Source organism: Scatophagus argus, chromosome 13, assembly GCF_020382885.2.
Source record: "Scatophagus argus isolate fScaArg1 chromosome 13, fScaArg1.pri, whole genome shotgun sequence".
Lineage (NCBI taxonomy): Eukaryota > Metazoa > Chordata > Actinopteri > Scatophagidae > Scatophagus > Scatophagus argus.
This window is the reverse complement of record NC_058505.1, coordinates 15,849,951-15,872,906: the sequence shown is the minus strand read 5'-3', so window position 1 is coordinate 15,872,906 and position 22,956 is coordinate 15,849,951. Positions and strand designations below refer to the sequence as shown.

At 40.7% G+C, this 22,956-nt stretch overlaps 3 protein-coding genes across 3 annotated transcripts; 2 read left to right on the top strand and 1 right to left on the bottom strand.

Moving 5' to 3' along the window:
• Positions 1–679: 679 nt before the first annotated feature.
• ccdc39 (coiled-coil domain containing 39) lies at positions 680–9,289 on the top strand. The gene is made up of 20 exons (XM_046409480.1): positions 680–1,026; positions 1,373–1,492; positions 1,596–1,742; positions 1,831–1,989; positions 2,093–2,185; positions 2,473–2,601; positions 2,730–2,921; positions 3,039–3,142; positions 3,232–3,364; positions 3,673–3,867; positions 3,991–4,155; positions 4,246–4,383; positions 4,963–5,171; positions 5,304–5,427; positions 5,534–5,693; positions 5,851–5,957; positions 7,553–7,693; positions 7,921–8,100; positions 8,253–8,341; positions 8,654–9,289. Exons 1-20 carry the CDS (start codon positions 928–930, stop codon positions 8,832–8,834), a joined length of 2,865 nt encoding a protein of 954 aa, XP_046265436.1. The 5' UTR covers positions 680–927; the 3' UTR covers positions 8,835–9,289.
• Positions 9,290–10,930: 1,641 nt separating this feature from the next.
• wu:fc46h12 (uncharacterized protein LOC568958 homolog) lies at positions 10,931–14,201 on the top strand. The gene is made up of 6 exons (XM_046408589.1): positions 10,931–11,062; positions 12,277–12,338; positions 12,889–12,997; positions 13,414–13,524; positions 13,848–13,926; positions 14,046–14,201. Exons 1-6 carry the CDS (start codon positions 10,931–10,933, stop codon positions 14,135–14,137), a joined length of 585 nt encoding a protein of 194 aa, XP_046264545.1. The 3' UTR covers positions 14,138–14,201.
• A 1,306-nt stretch (positions 14,202–15,507) lies between these two features.
• On the bottom strand, positions 15,508–22,016 carry LOC124069341 (Y+L amino acid transporter 2). The gene is made up of 10 exons (XM_046408417.1): positions 21,819–22,016; positions 20,980–21,509; positions 19,681–19,806; positions 19,444–19,588; positions 18,493–18,616; positions 18,142–18,245; positions 17,969–18,065; positions 17,727–17,876; positions 16,619–16,802; positions 15,508–16,414 (listed from the first exon to the last, which is right to left on the bottom strand). The coding sequence occupies exons 2-10, from the start codon at positions 21,497–21,499 to the stop codon at positions 16,320–16,322; spliced, it is 1,545 nt and encodes a 514-aa protein (XP_046264373.1). The 5' UTR covers positions 21,500–21,509; positions 21,819–22,016; the 3' UTR covers positions 15,508–16,319.
• Positions 22,017–22,956: the final 940 nt, after the last annotated feature.

The following is a 22,956-nucleotide window of genomic DNA, read 5'->3' as shown; positions in this document are numbered from 1 at the left end:
AGTAAGAACTGCATAAAAGATCTCCTTTCAGAGACCACTAGTTAAATGAACAGTAATACATCAATATCGAAGACCTAGGCTCCATGAGGATCATGTATAGACAAAAAGTATCCAGACTTTTCAGAGGTTGGGCTCAGCCCCTTACTTCCAGTGAAGGGAAATCTTAATGTTTCAGCATACCAAGACATTGTGGACAATGCTATGCTTCCAACTTTGTGGCAACAGTTTGGTGAAGGTCCTTTTCTATTCCAGCATGACTGTGTCCCAGTGCACAAAGCAAAGTCCATAAAGACATGTTGGATGAGTTTGGTGTGGAAGAACTTGACTGGCCCACACAGAGTCCTGACCTCAACCCCATCCAACACCTTTGGGAGGAACTGAGATTGTGAGCCAGACCTTTTAGTCCAACATCAGTGCCTGAACTCACAAATGCTCTACTGCATGAATGGACAAAAGTTCCCACAGAAACACTCCTAGATATTGTGAAAAACCTTCCCAGAGGAGTGGAAGCTGTTACAGCTGCAAAGCTGTCTGTGTATTTAGAATGTGGTGTCATTTAAGTCCGTGTGGGTCTGACTGTCCGGTGCTCCCCGTATCCGAGAACAAAAGCTGCCCTCTGGGATGTCCCAGTGGTAGAAAAACATGCTGAAGTGAGACTTGTGTGGGTGTCTCACAGTGGGTGAGTATAGTGTGAGCTATCTAGCAGTAGCCTTCTCTCTGGCCTCGCGCTGCCTCCTCGCGGTGGCAGCATTTAAAGGCACGTGTGGTTGCTAAGGGCCCCTGACAACAGACAACGTCTGCAACATTCACAACAAACCGGGGAGAGGAACAGTTCGAAGCGGCATTTGATTACATATTCGGAAGCAATTATCTCACTGAATTACTGCTTTATTACTTTGTAGAGAACTTGTCGAGCAGTGCGAGATAATGTCGGGTATTCTTAACACAGTTTTATCTGAGATGAACTGGGACGAGCGCTTTGCTATTCCCGAACCCAACGCTGAAAACAAGGCTTTGATAGAAGAGGTGAGTGGGGCCAAGTTCTGTGTATTTATGACACCACCACGAATAAAACTCACATGCTAGTACTGTCAAAAGTCTGACATCTGACATCCAGACTCTATATGATCCTAACGTAAGTTAGCTTGAAGTTCATTAGTGGCCTTAAAAATTAAGTAGCCTACTAAAGGACTGATTACTGCTACGGTAGTTATGGCTTCTATTTGACAAGCTGTGATAAATCTGTCCATGTATCACAAGACAAATGTTTGGAGCTGCCAGCAGTGATGGACAAACAATGCAAGACGGCTCACAAGGCCAAACATGCATATTGTATGTCACATTATTGTGCTGATCACTTCCGGAACAACAGATTCGTAAGAAAGAGACGGAGTTGGTGCAGCTGGAAAACAAACTCGAGAGAAACAAGGATCAAAAGCAGTACATGACCGAATACCTCAAAAATGCTAAACAAGAGCAGGAAAACACAGAGGTAGGTGGATCAGAGCACTTTGTTTTGTTACGTTTTTGTTAACTGGGTTATAGTCACATCATGGTGTGTTGTTAGTTCTTCATTTTGATTTTTCTGCATGTAGGCTCTGTGCAGGGCAATGGAAAGAGAAGAAGAGTTAGAGAAACACCTCACAGCACTCGTGGAAAGGGAGACAGGCCGCCTGGCACAGGAGACTGCGAAGATGGAGAAGGAAAATCGATCTCTGGCAGAGAGGAGGAACATGTTAGAGGTCTAACGCCAATAATATATGTTTCTTAAACGTAAAACCAACTATAGCTGTTCAAAATGTTCTATTTAACTGTTGTCCATATCCTCAGAACCATATCTTCAAGGCCAAACAGAAGCTAGAGGAGTTCAGGAAACAGATGAAGTGGGACCAGCAGACTATGGATGCCTTTATAGAGGAGTCAGCTCACAAACATGAGGACACAATGGCCATCATCAAGTACGCCCAACAAGATGATCAGAGGATCAAGGTAAAGAGAAAATGGCGGTGTGAAAAAGTATCAGCAGGCTGTGTATCTATTGTCTTTTTTCGGGACTCTTGGGCTGACATTTTTATAATCTCTCTTGATATAGTCACTCACTCTGGCTATAGAGAAGAAAACGCTGGAGGCAAAAGAAAAGCGCAAAGCACTTGACAAAGAATTGACAGAGACTTTATCTGCACAGGTACTGTAAGAAAACACTGAGAAGAACAGAGAAATGATTTTTGAAATTGAAGTCAAGATGTCTGCTAGCAAATGTAACAGTCTAGTCCAGCATGATGGATTGTTATCTGGTTGTTAAGGAAGAACAAATACAAGTTTGACAAGATGACTCTTACTTACTGAAGTATAAATTAGCATTTACACCATGTTGTACTTGAATATCACTTGCATATGAATTGTATGATACCCTTAAGCTACAGAATATCACAGTGTCTGCGAGGATACTTTTTTCTACTGTTTTCCCAACAGATTGCTTTGGATAAAACTACAGAAAATCTACAGCAGGCCCACCTGGAGACACAGCAGCTCATCCACCAATGGGAAAACACTATCAAGCAGATGAAGCAACGGGACGCTGAGATGCAGCAGTGTGCACTGGTAAAGTCTGTGACCTTGCACTCCTGCAATAAAAGACATGCTGACTCAAAGTAAAGCACATAAACTCCTGAGCAATAAAAGCCAACAGAATGTGCTTGTGTCCCCGTCCTGTCCTTTCATCCATTCAGCAACTTGCCCAAGCCAATCAGAACATCAGGGGAAAAAATGCCACCATTACAGAGATGAAGCACTTGTTGGAGACTCAGAGGAAGAACAACAATGAAACTGAGAGGAAGATAAACATGTCCAATCGACAGGCCGTTAAGCTACGACAAGATTTGAAGGAGAAGGAGGATGACTGCAGCAGACTCCAGGATGAGGTCGGTTTCTTGCAGCAGCTCAGCTTTTTGAAAAGCTTTTGAAGTCCTGTAACCCTGTTAACAAATATTTTAAGCTGTGGCTGTAGCTGAGTGAACTGATTTTCATGTGTCTTACAGCTGGATAGCTGCAAAGTTACACTGGACAGAACAACCTCTGACGTGCAGTCGATGATATCCCATATATCTGGACTGAAGAAAGACATCGAGGATAACAATAAAAAGTTAGTGAAATCTTAGCGCACGTCTGTTGCAAAACTACCACTGTAACTATAGCGCACAAACTCTGTCTGCAAATGTGCGCATGTTGTAGGCTCAAGGAGGCCAGCGCCTACAATGTTGCTCTAGAAGAGAAGCTGAAGGTTGTGACTCAGACTGCCCTCAGTGAGGAGGAGAGAGCTGCACAGATGGACCAGTTCCTCAAGGATGAGGAACTGGCAATCAAAGTGAGCAGCCTGATGATCCCAAACCACCTTTCTGTTCATTATTGCAGTGATATTTTTTACTGACAGCTTTTGGGCATAGTCAAAACATTAACCACTGTATATACTGGTGTTGCCATGATTTTAAACTCGTTCAGTTTAGGGAGCTCATGAGAAAAATTACTAATAAACAAACAAAAAATCAATATACATTGCATTAATTAAAATGTTTCGTGTTATAAGAATCAGTATTACATATGACAATGCTTAAAATGATATAGTGTTTTTCTGTAATACTATTACCCCTTGTTGTGGCCTGTGCTTTGCTATAGGAGTTGGAAGTCCAGCTGCGTGATCGCAGGAAGGAGCTTTTTTGTCGTAAAGAGCATTTGCAGGCCCTCAAGACAAAGGAGAAGGATTCTATTGCCCAAGTTTCGAGGAGTAAATCCACCATCACCAGCCTGGCCAGCCAGCTCATAAAACAGGAGAAAGAATTAATAAGGCAGCAGACGACCATGACAAGACAGGCATGCTTAGCGGAAAACACACACAAATGTGACCTTCTATAATCACACTACCACCTGTCTCAAGTCTGACGCTTGACTCTGCAACACCAACACATTTTCCTCTCCCTTCTCTACATTGTGTAGGACTCTCAGATCATCCTCCTGGGTAAAAAACTTGCACAGCTGCAAGGTGACATTAACTCAGATGAAAAGCAAGCACTAGACATGAAGATTGCTGAGCTGACTGAAGCCCTGGAGGAGAAGAAGAAGACAGCCAATATGCTTACCAATACGCTCAAAGAGTCTGAGGTCAGTCTGATTGTTGGTTACCTCACCATACATTTTACATTTTTCACTCACCGAACTGGGAAATGAATCCATCGCACATGTCTCTGACAGGATGATATTCGCTATATGAGGAAAGAAAAGGAAAAGTCTGAAGTTCAAAAAAGAGATCTGACCAACAAGGTAGAGGAGCTCAGGCTCCTCTGTAACACCAGTGAAAATGAACTGAAGAGACTCAGGCTCAGGAAGCAGGTAACTGGTTGATGTTATAGCAATTATTACTCTAACACTTCAGCTATTAAACACATTAAACTAATGACCAAGTTAGGCTAACAGTAAGTGCACACACAACAGTGGTATCAAACTCTTTAAACAGTAAACTGGTAAGAATTTTTTTCATGTTCTTAATTTTTATAATTTTACATATAATTATTCTTATTTGATCATCAAAATCGCAGTCAGTTAATTTTCTGTTGACTGACAAATTTAATAATGGACTATGCATTTCAAATAACATTTTACAGACAAAAATAGTAATGCAAAATATTATTAGATAATTAGAATATTGATTTGTAGCAATTCCAGTTCTTGCCATTATGGAGTCACCCGGCAGAAGTCAGCAGTATCTGTAGACACCACAGCGATAGACGGACTGCCATACACTTCACATATTAACTTAGATACAAAGGTAAAAGGTCTCTTTCTAGTTCATCTAAAAGGTGTCTGAGGAAAGATAAGCTAAGTATTTTATACTTCAGCAAAGCAGAGATTATGCCATGTGTCTGAAAAGGAACATGTACTATACTGTTGATTCCCCATGCTCCTCATCAGGACAAAATGGTGGAGCACAACATAGTCAAGATGGAGGTGAAGCGTGTGAGAGATCTGCTGTACAACAAGGCGGACAACATGTTGTCTCTGGAGAAGAGAAAGCTGGAGCTGCAGAAAGCCATGAAGGAGAGGGAGGATGAGATCAAGGTCAACAGAGAAATGCTCAACCAGCAGCTTAAGATCAGTGAGCAAGAGAGACAGAGACTCAGGTAAAGACCCTGCTGCTTCTTGTCATACATGTATTGTTTTGACATAACAGTTGGATCTAGCTACATTAGCATTATTTCAGAGACCAGTTTTACCTGCAGATCACCTAATTTTAGCAACTGATTCTGTCTCAGTGCTGAACTGAATGAGAAACTGTCAAAGATCGACATGTTGAAGAAGCGCTTTGAAGTCTTGACACTTTCAATGGCAGCTCCTGAAGGGGAAGAGGAGAAACCGCAGGCTTACTACATCACAAAGGTAAGAGGTCATCGTCATGTTACATACACGTGAAGCTGAACAATGTTAGGTTTGTTCCTGCAGGACACGCTAACATATTGACTCACTGCTGTGTGCTTTTCATCAGGCTGCACAAGAGAAAGAGGAGCTCAGGCGCAAGGGAGACAGTCTGGATGCTAAAATACACAAGACAGAGCTGGAGAATAAAGCTCTGGAAAATACCATTCAGCTGTTCAACTACAGTAACTCAGCATTTCGCAAATCTCTCAACAAAGCTAATGAATCCAGTACGTATGAGCAGGTAGACTGAATGAGCCTAAACGCAGCAACAACACACACATCAGGCATCGGCAGGAAGTTGTGTCATTTACTTATGTTTTTATTCTTTGTCTCAGCAATGACACAGCTATCACTGATCACAAAGTAATTCAGACTGTCTTTTAGGTCCAGAGTACCAAGAAAAACTCAAGTTAGAACAGCAGCTGAGGGTGGCTGAACAGACACTAAAGCATAAGAAAAGACAGGTCCAAGAGCTCCAACAGGACTTACAGGTTAGTGCGATTTACAGCCAATGTGGAGAACTTAGTTCCTCAATACTAAATATCACTGTACACTGTGCACATCACAATACTCACAGAAATAGCGTGTCCTTGTTACATATGGAATAGGGCCTTCAAAAGTCGGCCTGCATCTTAAACTCAAAAAAAAATAATCTTTATTTATCATTTGTTAGTAGTATGATAGTCATCCTTTTGTTGATCATAATAGTACAAAGTCATAAATGCCGTATTTATGTCCATTAGCAGGAAATATAAAGTTGCTGATTGACCCCTGAAAGTGTGTGAAGCATCCTCGGTTGTGCTAGTTATTTGTAAATTCATCACCAAGTTGTGTGTAAAGTTCTTCCTAAATTCTTTCTAAGCACAAGCTAATTTCAAATGAGTGATTTACCAAAACGTAGTCTCAGCTGGTATAGAAAACAAAATTAGTGAACTGAAATTTGGTTGCAAGGAAACGTCTGCAGTGCTGTCCAATCAAATGCAAGAAACTGTAAACAGGAAGTCACTGTGTTTCAAGCTTTAACATACTGCACTTCCAAGTGCAATTTCAGGGGATCAGATTAAACAGTATATTAAACTCAGTCCCATCTTCGTATAGAAAAGAGAGAGATAGAGAGAGAGAGATAATAGAGAGATAATAGTGTTTCACAGTTAGCAATATTCACACAGTTCAGATTGAGTTGGAAATATATAATATTTTATGCTAACATAGCCAGTGTCATTTCATTCGGTGCTAAAGTTGGCATATTCTTTAGTAATTTTAGATATATTGTGTTATTTTTGTGAAATGAGGATAATATAGAGCAGATAACAGATGTCTGCTAGCAAGTGTTAACAGTCTGGTCCCTTGCATGAGTCCAACAGGACATGATGGATTGGCACCCGGTTGTTCAGGAAGAATAAATTTGAAAAGTTTGACAAGATGACTTAATGAGGATATGTAAAAATATCCCCATTAAACAGCTTAACGGGTATCAGGTATTATTCACTCTGAACAGGCTATGCTAACTCACAAACTTAACAGTTACACAGTGTTTACTGGCTGAAATATTTAGTAACTGCTAATCTGTGTAAACACTTATGTCATAGCCAAGCATCCCATAGTATTTCTTTTTGCTTCCTTGCACTACGGACTGTGATGGATGTATGAGCAAGAGGGACAGAAATAAAGGAGCAATGTTAAGACAAGATAGTACACCCCCCCCCCCCCCCTTGTATGCATACTGCAACAGTCCATAATTTGCAAGGGCAGCTGCAGTACATGAGTAAAAACAACAAGTATGTGATTTGGAACACAATTTGAGTTTACAAGCATCCAGTGCAGCCAATAGTTAATCTAAGACTTGTGTCAATAAAAAAAAAACAAAAGCAAGTAAACTGCATGAAAAGTGTAGTAAATCTGCAGAGCCACATGATATATTCTTGGATATTTTATATGGCTTCAGTATCAGGTCATGAATGAACTCAGCTCTCTCAACAGCTCTGTCTATCTGAGTCATCGAGTGAAACTGACCTCGCATGAATCTCTGTGTATGAGGGTGTCTCTATGCTTTTGTGTGTGTTTGTTTGCTGCTCTCCTTTTCCAGGACAAGAACAATACCATGGAGACTCTGCTTCAAGAAGAGGAAGTGGAGAAAGATAAGATAGAGCACAAAAAGTCGCTCGTCAGTAAACTGAACAAAGAAATCGCTTCCCAGCAAGAGAAAATTGACAGAGCAAGAAAGCAGGTTTGACGTTATATATTTTACTGTGAGTACAGTATAGTTATTTTTAATGTAAATCAATTGGAAATTAGCCTAGTTTACTTTTTCTTATTTTAGTGCAACCCCGTGTGCACTGTGTACAATACACAGGGAGTGAATAGCAGATAAAAGAGGAATGTTGTGTGTATACAGTGGAGTGTAGATATTCTGCAATACAAACAATATTTTAATATCATCCTGCTGTCTGCTAGTGTTCAAAGTTGGTCAAAGAGATCCGCTCAGCAAAAAACTCCAAGACTGAGACTTTTGAGGAGAAGGACATAAAGCTGAGGGAGTTGAAAGAATTCAACAAGAGCATTGACAGGATGCTAAATGAGGCCATGAAGGACAATCCTGATCTCAGATCAGTGTTGGAGAAATACTTCCTGGAGGTATGAATCGTCAAAGAAAAAGTATTAGTTAATTGTAAAGTCATAACAGACTGTGCTTTGCTATTAGGGGATTTAGGTTAAAATATGAATCATTTGCATTGGCAGAAACAAGTTTTCTTACCTTTCACATTTTTATTTGCTGTTTGTCTCAGGCCAGTCTGTCCCTTCCATCTCCGTCTTCCACTCCCTCCAGCAATCGGAGTTCAAAGACAAACTCTGCCTGCTGTTCTGCCCCTCTCAGGTCAGAATTTGTGACAAAATATGTTCTCCAAAGAAGGTGACAAAAGACAAAATCATTGAGGGCTTGCTTATAGACAGTCATCAATTGGACTGATCATAAAGAAAATGATTAGCTGTTGTTGTTAATGAATTACTTGAGAAAGACTTGCACTGGGATCCTTCAGCCTCTGCTAGTAAAGACTGACTGAGTCTTTCCCTGTGTGATCATTGTGTATAAAGAGGAGTTTAGTACCCTTCAAGATCCTGTGTACTTTGACTGGATACTTTAATTTATACACCATCTTGATGGTGTTTTTCTCTGTTTGTCCTGTAGGTCTCCTGCGTCCTCAGCCAGCAGCAGCCCCAGGGCCTCCTCACTTCACTCCCCGGTACTGAAGACTGTAAAACTAGACTTGGATCTGACTGGGACTTCCCCTCCTCTCACCACCTCCAAAGGTTCCAGCTCTGCATGCAGCAGCAGGAGCAGCAGCAGCAGAAAGTTAAAGAGCCCATAGTGTGTTGTTCCTCTGTCTGATGGCTGATTTTGACTTTATTGTTTATTTGCTGATGTAGAGAAAAACCATAAACACTTCGGCCTACAAGAGAAAGGGGGATATAGTCACTTAAAGTTAGTTATAGTTATATGAATACATGTTTTATCTCATACAATTCTGAAATGTGTTGTAAAAAGAGGTTCGGGGTAGTTTAGTTGTGGTGTTGTTCTGTACTTTGATGCATTAAAAAGTCTGTTATTGTCGTCACGTGTAGTCACGATATTTATTCCTGTAAATCTAATGTTTCCAGTGTGCTCACAATTTATATGTTGTCAGACTTAAACGAAAATCTGAATAGACTTTTTCTCCCTTTATATTAAAAGCAGAAACAACGTACTGGTCTTTTCTTTCCTGTTCTATAGATATTTTTATCTTTAAAATGTAACTTACTCCAAGTCATCTCAATAAAAAGCAGCAGAAAAATCCTAGAGCCGTTGTCATGTTTACCTGCATAACAATACACATTTACCTGCTTGAGTCACCCCAGCCTGTAAAATTCTCCCTGGGAATTGTGTATTGTTGTGTACTGCCACACCCCCTGAAACTGTGTGTCATTTCCTGGTCCCGAACAATAAAGCAGCCAGATGCATTGTGACAGCGCAGGGAAAGTGTCCACATTTAAGTTAAGCTTCAACATGCTGCTGCTGATCCTGTGTGCTGGATGTCTGGCCTCGTGTGCTGCACAGACGAGTGAGTACTCTGAGAGAAATCACACAAAATGAATTCATTAAGTTTGTTCCCTAGAAGTGTACACTAAAAATGTAATTTATATAATTCATTTATATAATGTTTCCCCAGCTTCCTTTCCCTCCTCTACCGCTGGGACCATGTCGACTACTCTCGTTACAGGCTCACCCTGGGAAACACCAATCCTGACAACATCTGACACAGCACAAAATGGCAAGCGCATTTTAAACCTCCTGAATGTAATTCAACAGGTAGTCTGACATGGTTGTGATGATTTGGAATTTCTTTTAATACGTCCCACAGTTGTGGCAATTCTTGAGACAGCTGTTCAGTCCTCTCTGGAGGTAAATGAAACGACAGTTGTTCCAATTTTGACCCAGGTGAGTAACTCACTAATCTCGTTCAGTGTCTTCACCAGTTTACATTCACGTCCACAGAGTCAAAAGTCCAATTCTGTGTTTTATTTCTATGATAAAACGTTCAGAAAACCATTTCAGTATTGATTGTGCTCTCTGATATAATCTGTGCAGTACGCAGTCTGAGTTTAAACGTTCTGTGTCTTTCAGCTGTCCAGCATGATCCAGCTGCTGCAACCAGGCCTGAACTTCAGTCTGACAGTGAAGAACATCTCCAGAGTTTGAAACCTCAGCTCACAGCTTTCTGTGTGTTTGGTCACTTGTGGCACTTGAACGAGACTTAAAAAAAACTTAAAATATCTCATAAAACAATGTGCTTGAGGAGAAGTCCCAGTGGATTTATTTTTATGCATGTTTTTAAATTTGCTGGTGGGGATACCCAGAAAATTTTTGATTTTTTTAAAGATGTGCAGACCTGTAGTGTTATACTGCCGCTGAGGACAAAATAAAATGAAATTATTGAAATTGAGCAAGTCTAAACTGATAAAGGTACAGTTACTGTCCTTGCTTTGATTCATCAAAATGTCCATCTTATCTTATTGCATGTGGATGGATAAACATGAAAATATGAATACTGTATTTTCAATAATAATATATTTAGTAATGTTTTATTATTATGTGTGACATCAAATACATATTGTTGTTGTAAAATTCAATAAAAGTACATGGAAGAAATAAATCAGTAGTGTCTTAATCAGACTGAACTGCCATTTTGTTTCACTTCTGCTGTTGAAATTGTTGAACAATTTGGAGACGGAAGGTAATAAATCAGTTTAAAGATGACCACCCCTACGAATAGAAGTAATATAAATAAAAGAAGATTACCTTAGAGAACAACAACTGCTATTTCTTTCTTTGACAGACCTGACAAACTACTGCTATTATTATTTTTATATGTAGTGACAGTATAACAGGTTTTTAAATTGTGGGCATGGCAGCAGCTCTCAGAACAGAATGCCTCTGAGTATGAGTGAGCTAAACAATCACTCATTCAAACTGACACTGCAGTCTAAAGCAGAGACTGAGGGAACAGATAGCAGGAAACAGCCTGCTAACAAAGACCCCGTTCAAGGGGATGGAGGGAAGGTGATGTTAAGTTAGGAGAACAGTCAGATCGTCTCTTATCTCTGCTGAAACACTGACACATCTGTGACAAGAGAAGAAAGCAGAGTGCATGTGTGCGTGTGACGTAAATATTCTGAATGAAAGGAATGTCAAGCTGTTTATATCCATAGAAAAACTTCTTGGTGCAGTTCCACTTTCAGCCAGTAGAGGGCAAAACAGGCTGAAGATAAAGGATATGAAACCCACAACCCACAACCCTACTCATCTTGCTCACATTATACTTTTTATTACCACTCAATACCTAAAAATATATGTTGTTTACACCACATTCTTAATATTACACAACGTCAGTTTAGTTCAGAGCATACAAAGGAATCCTCTCTGTTGGCACAGTCACAGCAATATGTCACGCTCCATGACAAACAGCATTTGAGTGAAGCTGAATCAGTTTCATGTTTCAGTTTTTAAACTGATAGTCTGTATAAAAACAAGTCGTCTCTGGTCAGCGCTGCCGCTCTGTGAACACATTATTGCTCCTCTGACAGCTTACACATCGCCGGACGTGTAAATAGACAACTTCTGTGTAATGTGTTTTCCATACAGGATGATGACAGGTCAATATAACTGACTGAATACAGACCACTTGTTAGTACCACAGTGCATGCAAACAAGACTGACTCCGGAGAGCCTTCTGTCAAAGCTCTGATTTTACACATCGTCGTCAACCGTAGACCATCTGCAAGGTGTACAACAAAGATAAATATTCAGATTCAATTCATGTTCTATCTTACTGTGCACCAAACTGACAAATGCAAAGAAGCAAAATATTCTTATGCCCTTATTAAAGCTGGTCACAGTGCCTTTCAAAACGTATGCTTTGAAAAGTATCCAGCCGTAAATGAAATGATTACACAATCCATAAATAAATGGCTAAAACATATACATTCATCTGGTCCTTCATTTGCTTGAATAAACAATGCCGAGTCTAACTGTAGTAAAGATAGCTCTGTGTGCATGTTTTTCTTCTTTTGGTATCTTCATATTCCCAGGCTATGACCCGTGTTAATCAGTGTTGTGCTGTCCTCTTTTCTAGTTTTCCACGGGACCCGTGATGTGCTGCCCTTTAAAGCCCTCGGGGCAGATTTAGCTGACATTCAGCAGACCTCCGAACACTTGACCAGACCACAGTCCTGATCCGCTTGCCTTCAGTATGGACCTGAGGTTCCTGTTTATAGCTCTCCTGCTGGGGGCCACACTCACCAGCGCCCTGGCAGACCGCACCGCGCAAAATCAAATGGTAACGTAGATTTTTCTGTTATATTATATTCTAACATATTATATTATATTCTGCTGTTATAGTCTGCACTGATACCGAGAGACCGAGAATGAAGAGATTTAATAAGCTTGCACTGACTCAAACTGAGTGCCCTGTGGTTACCTGTAGGGAGTCTTTGAGTTAATAATTTTTTCTAAAAATGTAAAATGATTTGATTGCTAATGTCCCCGCTGCAGCTGTTCACAGAGCTGATGCTGCATCATGAGACCAGCAAGACACAGATAATCCTGTCTGAGGGTGTCTGGGTCGCATGAAATCCAGCATTAGGAGGTTAAATACATGTCAGACAAGTTACTCATGAATTCGAATTCCTGAGTAGGCTGATATCTCACACATTATCTTGGATAAGGACTCACAAGACTCACATTAGTAATACTTGTGCAGAGAAATAGAAAGTTTTGCGGCTTAACAGAATCTAAAGAGTTTCTTTTCTGATATTTACACAAACCATTAAGTAAATCTGACAGTAACAAATCTTGTCTGTAAATAAATCTAATCCTCTGCTCCGCAGGTTGTTTGGCATCTCCTGCCAAGATGTCTATGGAAGGCTGGTGACCCAGATCAAGGCCTGGCAGATCAGTCAAAGCTGCCAATACACAGGAGAGAGGTGCTCGTATGAGGTCAGAGACGTCCCAGTCAGCCCATGAGATGCTGAACTATAATGAAACATCTAAAATGCAATCACATATGTTCATATGTTGTGACCACATGTGTGTGTAAACAGAAGATGACTGAAAAACATTTTCGTGAGAGAAATTATAATCTGTGACAAATACTATACATCAGTAAACACTTACATCTGCAGACATCTGTGTACATCTACATTATATTGCATAATGCTCCATTTATTAAGTGCAGATATCGCTGTTATAAACACACTGAAACATGTCTTACTTGCAAGTGAACGCTCTGCATTGTGAGGGGTCCGATGTACATTGTGGAAATGTTCCTTTTTCTAATACTGACCGAAGGAGCTTGAAATGTACAGCATGCAGTGTTTCCTGTCAGAGCTGACTGACTTTGAGATGTGCTGCAGCTTGTGTCGACAGCTCCATACCTGATCACTGCCACACACACGTCTCCAACAACCAAAAAGGTCAACGACCTTCAGTTTCTTCTAGAGCAGTCAACCATCTGCAAAATGACTGTAAGTGTGTGTGTGTTTCTGAATGTGTAAACAGTCTGATGCAGCCCAGGCTAAAAACCTTCTCTGTGTTTTCAATTCAAAGCTGCTGCACTCACAGCAAGCATAGTTCAGGACCACAGGACTTTAATTCATATGATGGGATGATTGGATACAGTGGCGGGAAATGTTTTGCTTTTTTTTTTCTTCTGAATTTAAATATCAATCTCAGTAAGTTTCATTACTCAAAGGGAAATAAATTGGAAAATCCAAGCTGAGAGGGTTAATCAGCTGCAGCTGATTTCTCTTTGACACGCTGTTTCATTTGTGATGCTTCTGATGTGCAGGGAGACGCCGTGTCTGAGTTCTCCAAAGATCCAGCCAATAACAGCACAAACTACTGCAGCCTCCAGAACCTGATGGACGGTAAGCAATTTCTCTGTTCTTGTGTTGAGTCCTGGAGTGTGGACCATATTCATTATTTAATCAGCTGTAATCCATAAGAAGTCATGATCATGAACGTCCATGTGCTTTTCTCTGTTCAGGAAGTGACCTGATCAGTGCTGAGGGATACAAACAGTTCAGCAACAAGTGGATCTGCCCTGGGTTTGATACTGCAAACTGCACCTTATCGTAGCAGGACAAAACCTGTTCTGGACAGTGTTCTTTTTTCCCCAATGTTTTATTTTTTATTCTAATATTTAATAATATTTGAATAGTTATGTAGTTGAATAGTTAATAATAAAAAAAAGCATTGGACCTGCAGCTTGAAATGATTCAAATTCAGCTATTTGTTTTTCTCTGAAACCATGTTTGTTTGATAGTAAAGCACACAGACGTCCCCTGAACACTATTCAAATATTGTATGTATTAAATGTTTTTACAATGAAAGGATTGGGCAGAAAATACATTATTTTGGGAGACTTGCTCAGCCAACAATAGAGAGCTTCTCTTGATGAACAGTGAAAACAAGTTAGAAACAGCAAATAATAAGATTCAAGCATGCAGTTCGGTTCACTTAATCATACTGACACTCAGAAATGTAACTTAGTATGTATTTCATCAACAGCTTGTTTCTTTCATTTGTATTGAAGTCTGTTTGACTAAGCACACATTTAATGAAAATCTGTAAAGATGTGAACAGTTTTATGAATGTGAACAGTTACTTGTATAATATGGTACTTTACATGCAGGTACAGTGGCAAGAAAGAAAATCAAATAATACAACATGCATTTGCAAATATTTTTCACAACTTAGAGTATGCAGTGCAGTAATCTGTTAATACGCCGTGTAATGCCTGGTGGAGAGACAGAAAATCAGCTAGGAACATGTTCAAAATGTATTTATTACTTTCTAATGCTTGTTTTTTAAGATAAAGAAATGATCTTGACATTAATTGCATGAAAAAGTGAGCATGGCTATTCTCAGTTTAAGTAGAAATCAAACAGATTCAACACAACTGAAAAAGTACAGGGGCAAGTCTTACATTTAATTAAAATATTAAAATATTATCTTAAACATGAGGCACATTATCAGCAACCGTCAGCAGCGTGAGCACCGCCTCTTGACAATGATGAAACAGCTCCCCCTTGTGGAGAAGCTGTAGAATGAGTGCGTGAGTGTGAGTTATAACTCTGTTTTTCCATAAAGTCTGCTATAAAACAACAAGTTGGTGCAAATGCAGAATGACTCAGCACCACAGTTACACTCAGATCAGTCACATAATCCAGCGTGATGTGGAGTGCGGCTTGCGGTAAGGTTTGGTGAAAAGCATCATTAAAACGGTGAAACTAAATTGTCACCCGACACCACAAACAGTGCAATAAACTTAGAAAAGTGGTAGGCTGCTCTGGAACCAATCCTAGAAAACTGGTTGAAATTGACACTTTTATGGTGTTTTAGATTTATACAGTTATTCACATAGGATCATGTAATCAAACTGTAAAAATGTCCCTGGATGAATAAGAGCATTGGCAAACTCCCACAATAAGAGGGTGACCACATGATTGGATTTCAGCCACATGTATTTTATCTGTGAAATCTTTAGTTTTTTCACAACACAAAAAACAAACAGACAGACATAATAAAGTAGAACAAAATAAAACTCCTAGCTCACAGAAAAGTGCATATAGGAGTGTCAGTCTGTATGATGAATAAATGAATAGATTGAGGCTTGGAAACAAAGTCCATGGAACTAAGACCAAGTGAGGCCAAGTAAAGTTTCTGAAAAAAGCACAAAAAAATGAAACCAAACTGAAATCCTGGTGGATCAGAGTACAATGTAATACAATACAGTACAGCACAAAACAGTCCAGTACAATCTGTTTGCAGTTTGAAATGTCTCCAACGTCTTCAACAAATGTTCCCCAGATCTTCAAAAACGGGCAGTGGGCAGTGGACGGAGTATCAGCTACATAATTATTATTTGATGTACTTTTTTAAAAAATGCAAGATAAAAATGAATGAGCTTCACACAAGTCTAAAAAATAAAATGTGAGCTACGTGTTCTATTAAATCCTCATAGAAGACAGTTCCTGACCTCTGTAGAGAAGTATATCACATTTTCATAAGAAAGCAACAATTTGCAGTTTCTCAAATGGCCTGCTCTTTCGTGGTGAGTCATTTGAGATGTCAGGCCTTTTTTTAACTTGACCTGGCAGAAGTAATCCCCATAAATGTTGCAAGCCTGTGCCTCGTCTCTCTGTCCATGAAAGGCCTTGTTTTTCTGCGTTCAGGGAGTGTGAACGTCAACACATGGACAAGTCTGAGGCCTCCGGCGGTGAGCTGGCTTCTGAATGACGGGATCGGTCTGCAGCTCTCACTGCGATTTACCGCCTGCTTGCGCTTCTGTCTCGGTGTCATATTCAGTCAGACAGCAGTAGAGCAGCATTTGGGTGAATCTGGTGGCAAAGGCTGGAGGAGGAGAAGAGGCGAGAGGATGCATGATGTGAGAGGAAGTGATCAGTTACAGCTGACTCAATAATCCAAGATGATTAATGTTGCAACTGAACATGGCTCAGCAAACACAGGGCAGTTATTATAAGACAACCAAACCCTCTGACACAATGAAAACCCATTCCACTGCACTCAGATATCACATTTGTGTCTAAAGCTTACCGTTCAACTTGCATATGAATTTGGGCCTCCTCTCCTCTGGCAGGTAAACCGCCACATAATAGACCGGCACTCCAGAGAGCGCAATGCCAATTCCTATGAGAGAATTGACGGTGTCTCCATACAGAGGGACGAGGACTAAGAACAGGCTGCATAGACAGTAGATGAAGGGGAAGAACAAGGTCAACTGTGGAGAGAATAAGACACAAATCTGATTAGTTTGTAAAACCGATGTCAAGATGAGTGCATTTTGAATGTTTACAGTCAGGTGGTTCAAGCCAATGTGGAAACTGTATTATCAGTGCTTCAGTTCCAGGAGTACATGACAGAGCCACTAAACTTTCCACACAGTCTAACTTCGTCACATATAGTCATATTTTTTTGCTCCCTTAACAGAAAAAGACCTCTCATGATGGGCTGCTGAAAAGTCAGTTGAAGAAGATAAAGAGAAAGCTTCCTCATTCGGGCTATCAAGAGGGTGACCTCTGACCTCTGACCTCTGCTCTGTGTAACACATTGTCCTCTGTGAATACCGTGCACTGTCCTGCACGTTTGCTCTGGAGTACATATAACATTTTTATTGTTTTATTTGCCTTACAGCAAGTGTTAGACAGCCCAGGTAGAGACCAGTCAACATGTACTTATATATTCTCTTAAAATATTTGATAGAAATATGTATCCTTTATATTTCTTTTCTATTTTGTAGTTTACTGTTGCACTGCACATATTGCATGAGCATGTGGTAAATAAAACTTCTGAATCTTGACTGAGAATGTAGCTGTAGATATAATATTTGAACAAATTTCAGTCATGTTCTACGATCTACATCTATCTGTATTTTTGTCATCATAATTTGAATCTGTATACCGTGATCTATTCTATACACACTACATCTATTGTATGTCGGTTTCTTACATTTTTTTCCCCTGGTGGGGTGAGTTTTCCTTATTCAGCTCTAATGACAGAGGGTGCCATGTGCTGTACAGACCCTGAACCCATTTAGACCAATTTTAATTTGTGATACTGGGCTATTTATCATGTGTATGCACAAATACAGTGTGTACCATATGCATGTAATTATATTCAGCATGAACAGCGAAAAGAGCAGCACCTTCACAGGCCTGTGTCTGTCTGGCTGAGTGATGCGCAGGTAGATGAGGCCGGCCACTGACAAACCCACATAAAGCCAGTAACTGAAGCTGAAATAGTTGATGAGCTGGAACACGTCCTCCACACACAGGAAGATCAGACCCATTAACCCCTGCAGGAGCACAGCGCAGAGAAAAGATATCATGTGAGGGATCTGTTGTTCCTTTTGCATACAAGAGAATAACAAGAATAAACGGTCCTTACATTGAAGAGCAGTGCAGGTATGGGTGTGTAGCGCTTCAGGTGAATGAGACTCAGGCTGTTGGGAAGGTGGCCCTCTCTGGCCCCGACGAAAAACAACCTGCGTGATCGATAATCGGTCAAGTTAATGGGTGAGTGCTCATCATGATGTGAGCCTAAAGTCTGTTCAGCATTACCGTGAAGCAGCAATGATAGAGGCATTGAGTCCTCCGTAGCATGACATCGCCACTGAAATAGGGATGATCCACTTGAATGGGCCCAGAACTGCATTCCCAAATGTCTGCGAGGTGAGGTTAACAAGGTTTGTTACGAATTCCACACTGAAGGAGTTTAATCACATTTGTTTTCGGAAGAGCCCCATAAATGCCACATATTATATTGTCCACATTTCACTGACATCATGCAAGCAACTTCCACTTTCTTAAATTAGAGTGCAGAAAGTCTGGGCTCAACCATTTCTAAGCAGAGCAGGACTATATTTAGCAACAGGGTGAATTATCTCCCTCAGGTGACTGTTGGTGTCTTACCACAGCAACGGCATCACTGGCCAGCAGAGACGGCATGTCCAGAACCACATAGTACGCCACATTGGTCAGCAGGTAGATGATGGTCACTATTGGCATGGAAATAGCAATTGCCAGGGGTAGATTCCTACAGCAACAACAACACACAGAAGGGTTACTGACTCTGAGGGTCCATGTATCCATGTCATTACAACTGCCCCAGCTCTGTCACGCCCACCTAAACAACAAAAAAGAATGAAAATCACTAAGAACTGTATGTGACTGTGCTAAAAGTAACTGAAAACTAACCTGCAATAACTGATATTTCGTCCATTTGAGAGCAGCGTAAACAAGATGGAAACAAAAGACTACAAAACTGGGATAACATCAGCTTGTAAGTTTATATTACATCCAGCAGTAATGAAACATTGTTAGCCTTCATTTGGAGTCATGGTTTTATCCTAATGACACATCTGAGTCTGGTATTCACTCGGTTCTAGCTTTTTGGTCTCCACCAACTCCACGCTGTGACAAGCTGGCACCTACAAACTCTCAATATGACGCCCAAGATCACAGACCATGTCCTTTGTGCTATGAGGGCCCCATTCAGTACAAGGGTACAGGAACAGAAACTCACTCATCGGTAGGAGGGCTCATGACTCATGACATTACTGCCGTCTGACCTAAATACCTCATCTGCTAAGTGAAGGAAACAGCCTCTTCTTTAGCTGCCAAATATGTCATGTTCACCAACTGTTTATCTTTTGGTGCCAGGCAGATAGCATACAATAGTTTTTTAGAGCTTTTTGCGCTGATGAGATACCTGTTGTTCAAGGAAATGAAACTGATGAGGCTGAACCAAAACATTAAAAGCAAGGACACCATGGGTTGAGCTGAAAGATCCTAAAAGTCCTATATAGGACAGCTGCAGAGTCCAGTGATTTTTTTTTGTATGCATTTGTATATGTGTGTTACCTATCTGGATTCTGAATCTCCTCAGTGACAAAATTGAGTGTATCCCAGCCGGAGTAGGAGAACAATGCTGAGTAGAGGGCCAAAGCAATGGCTCCGGGATCTGTGGAGGAGCCCTCAAATGGGCTCTCGAAGCTCTTCGTTTCTCCTGCACAAAGAAAAGTCAGTGTTTAAAGCACCTGGTGGTTTTTATTTACCATATGTCCTCATACTTGCATTCATACTTTTGTGTAATCTTACCAGAAGACATTTTCAGAATTCCTACAATGATGATGAGGAAGAGCGCCATCAGTTTGGTGTAAGTGAAAATGTCCTGGACCAGCGTCCCCCACTTCACATAAGCACAGTTAATGAAGATGAGCATGCCTGGACAAACCAGAGGCATAAGGCAATGAATGAACTTTTCCCTGTATGACTGAGATGTTAGGTATATGTTAAGAAGGCCCAACACTGCTTCTAGTACAGCATCTCCTTTCATATTTGGTTGCATCTGCATAGCAGACAAAGAAAAATCATTCATAAAACAAACAAGCTGTAACAAACAGGAGCCCACTAACTCTTAGCTCGATGCCCATGCGATGCTCATGACATTGCTGCTCTCTAACCTAAATACCTCTTTTGCTAACTTCATTCTTGACATTACAAATCCTGACTGTAAACCATGGTGGTATTTTTACAGTACTTGACTGGTGTTCTAACTATAGCTGGTGCCAATTCCACATAAATGGGATTACAGAGTTTGGTACTGAGATGAACTGATAGCTAAATATACTCGGGCTATAATACCATTCCACTCCATCTTGTTTTTTGCTCATTTCACCCTGTTACTTTTCTTTGCTTGTCCAAATCGATGGTTTATAAGGATAGAGGGTGCTGTATGTCGCACAAACTGTAAAGATCCCGGAGGAAAATTAGTGATTTGTTGATACTGGGCTGTAGAAATAAGATCGTCTCGACTTGCTCCAGACACTTTGCCTGTTGAACACTTGAACTGTTAACTTAATGTGAACTGTCAGCAACAGGAAATGTTGGGTTTCAATCAGCAATGTCTTCATACAGCTGTGATACAATGTTCAGAGAGGCTGATTTCAGTTACATGCCCTTCATCCCTTACTCTTTCTTGTGGAAAAACTATTATAGCTGAAAAATACAAAACATAAATAGCACCAAAAGTATGGTATGATTTTGTGTATATCATAAGGGTTTGAGTGGTTTTAATGAAATGTTCTCCTTAAGCCTGTTTCTGGCTCCAGCACAACAGTGAAAAATGCTTCTTAGGGTGGTCGAGCTGAAATCAAGGACTAATGAGAGAAAATTTCGAATACTATATGGCAAAAAGGTCAGTTTTCCCTGCCTGTATTTTTCTGCTAACACAGATCTGCTTTATGTTTCATGGTCAACAATGCACATTTATAGCTAAAAGAACAAAACCTAGAGTGTTCTGATCAAACCGAAAGTGAAGGTCTGATTTTCCAGGTGATGAACCTCATGCTGAACCTCACTTCACTCAGGCAGCATCAACAGAGGAGTGTTTCTTACACAGGCAACTTGCAGCAATAAGCCGGACCGAATCGTATGGCGCCTGGCAGGTGGGGTAGAAAGCCTGCACCAGGTAGTTGGCAAAGGTCAGAGAAATCACAGCCTGGCTCGCCGGCTCGATGAGCAGGATGGACGTCCATAAACGGATGAAAGCCAGGAAGCCCCCGAATGACTCCAAGATGTAGGCGTAGCTGGCTCCAGACTTGGTGATTGTGGTTCCGAGCTCTGCATAGCACAAAGCTCCAAACACTGAGAAGATGCCTCCAACAGCCCAAATCAGCAAGGACAGCCCGTAAGAGCCACTGTACAAGAGTACACCCTTTGGTGAGACAAAGATCCCAGAACCGATCATGTTGCCAACAATGAGGCAGATTCCATTCATCAGGGAGATTTCTCTCTTCAGTTGCATTTTCTCTTCTTTTCCATTATTTGGGGCCTTTAAGTCCTCGTCAGATGAAGCCCTTGAGCTCGGGCATATCTTTTGTGACATGACCTCCATCTTCTGCCTCAGATCCGCCATGAGTCTAGTGCTGATTTGGAGATTATAGGGCGAGAATTAAAGGGGATTATTCCAATTTAACAGTCAAAACAGACTGTTAATTCATATAAATATGACATGGTATACTTTAATTTCACGTACACATCTCAAGACTAAAACATAAAGACCAAATATTTGCCAGTGTCAAGTATACAACAAGAAAAGCTTAGGCATGTGGCCAAACCTCCCTGTAATATTTTTCCCATAGTTCATTCTTTAGGTATCCAGACAAGAATATGTACGGTGTAGTAAGTTGTAACATAAAAGGCAAGTGTGTAAAAAGGACAATAAGTGAACTTACTTTATTTGCCTACTTATAGAAGATCAACAGGTATATTTGCTCCTCTGGACATGTAGAGACTCCTTCAGGCCAGCACCGCTCCTCTGAACCAGGGAGTGAGACATTGGTGAGATCACATGGTAGCAACAGGACAGTCAATGTTGCAATCCCTGCAGCCCAGCACATCCACAACGAGTGTTTTTCCAGCACCAGGCGAACCGCACTCTCGTGTTCCCCCTCTGTGCTATTTTCAGAGACAAGCAGACCTAGTCCCTGCCCCCATTTAGCCAACAACAGCTAACACAGAAGGGAGCCTACGTACAGGATACAGTCAGTAGATCGTATGATACACAACATATGGGGATGCACAGTATACTGTAATTTCAGAATATTTACGTGTACAGTGATTGGTCAAACAGCTGCTTCTCCATCAATCACTCAGACAGGTTGTTACAATGAATTAGGAGACAACCCCCCCCCCCACCCCCACCCACAGAGGAGTGAGACATCCACTGAAAATGACTGCATCTCTTCACAGTTCTTGTGTCTATTTGTGGTTCATTTGTGGGTTTCTTTTCTTGTTTTGTGTCTCTTTATTCAGTTTCACATCTCTTTAAGGTCACTTTTGTCCATGGTTGTCTTCATTTCACTTTGCTAGTTTTTGCATCTTGTATGATTTTGTGGCTTGTTGTGACCATTTTGCATCTCTTTGTGATTAATTGGTGTGTTTTTAAGTCATTTTGCATCTCTGTGAATGTTTTGCAGCTGTTTAAGGTTTCTTTGTGTCTATGATCGTTGTCACATCTCTATGTGATCCTTCACCATACTTTTGTGGCTGTTATGAGCATTTGTTTGTCTTGTTTTGGTCAGCCCGATGTGGTCATTTTGATTTCTCTGTGTAGTCGTCATGGGTGGCAGCGGGATATTGTAGGTGAAGCCCATGGGTCCGCTGACCTCTTTGGCTCCTGGGCCTTTCCCCAGTAGTCCCACAAAGGGTCCCACGTGTAAACATAGACCCTCTTGGTTTTTACCATTCATTAGCTTTGTACAGATGATAACATTATATGAGCTAATGTGCATATAGTAAAGAGTAAATATTGCTCCCAGATTAATGTCACATAAAAAGAAATAAAAACAGATCAAGAAGAAATAAGACACA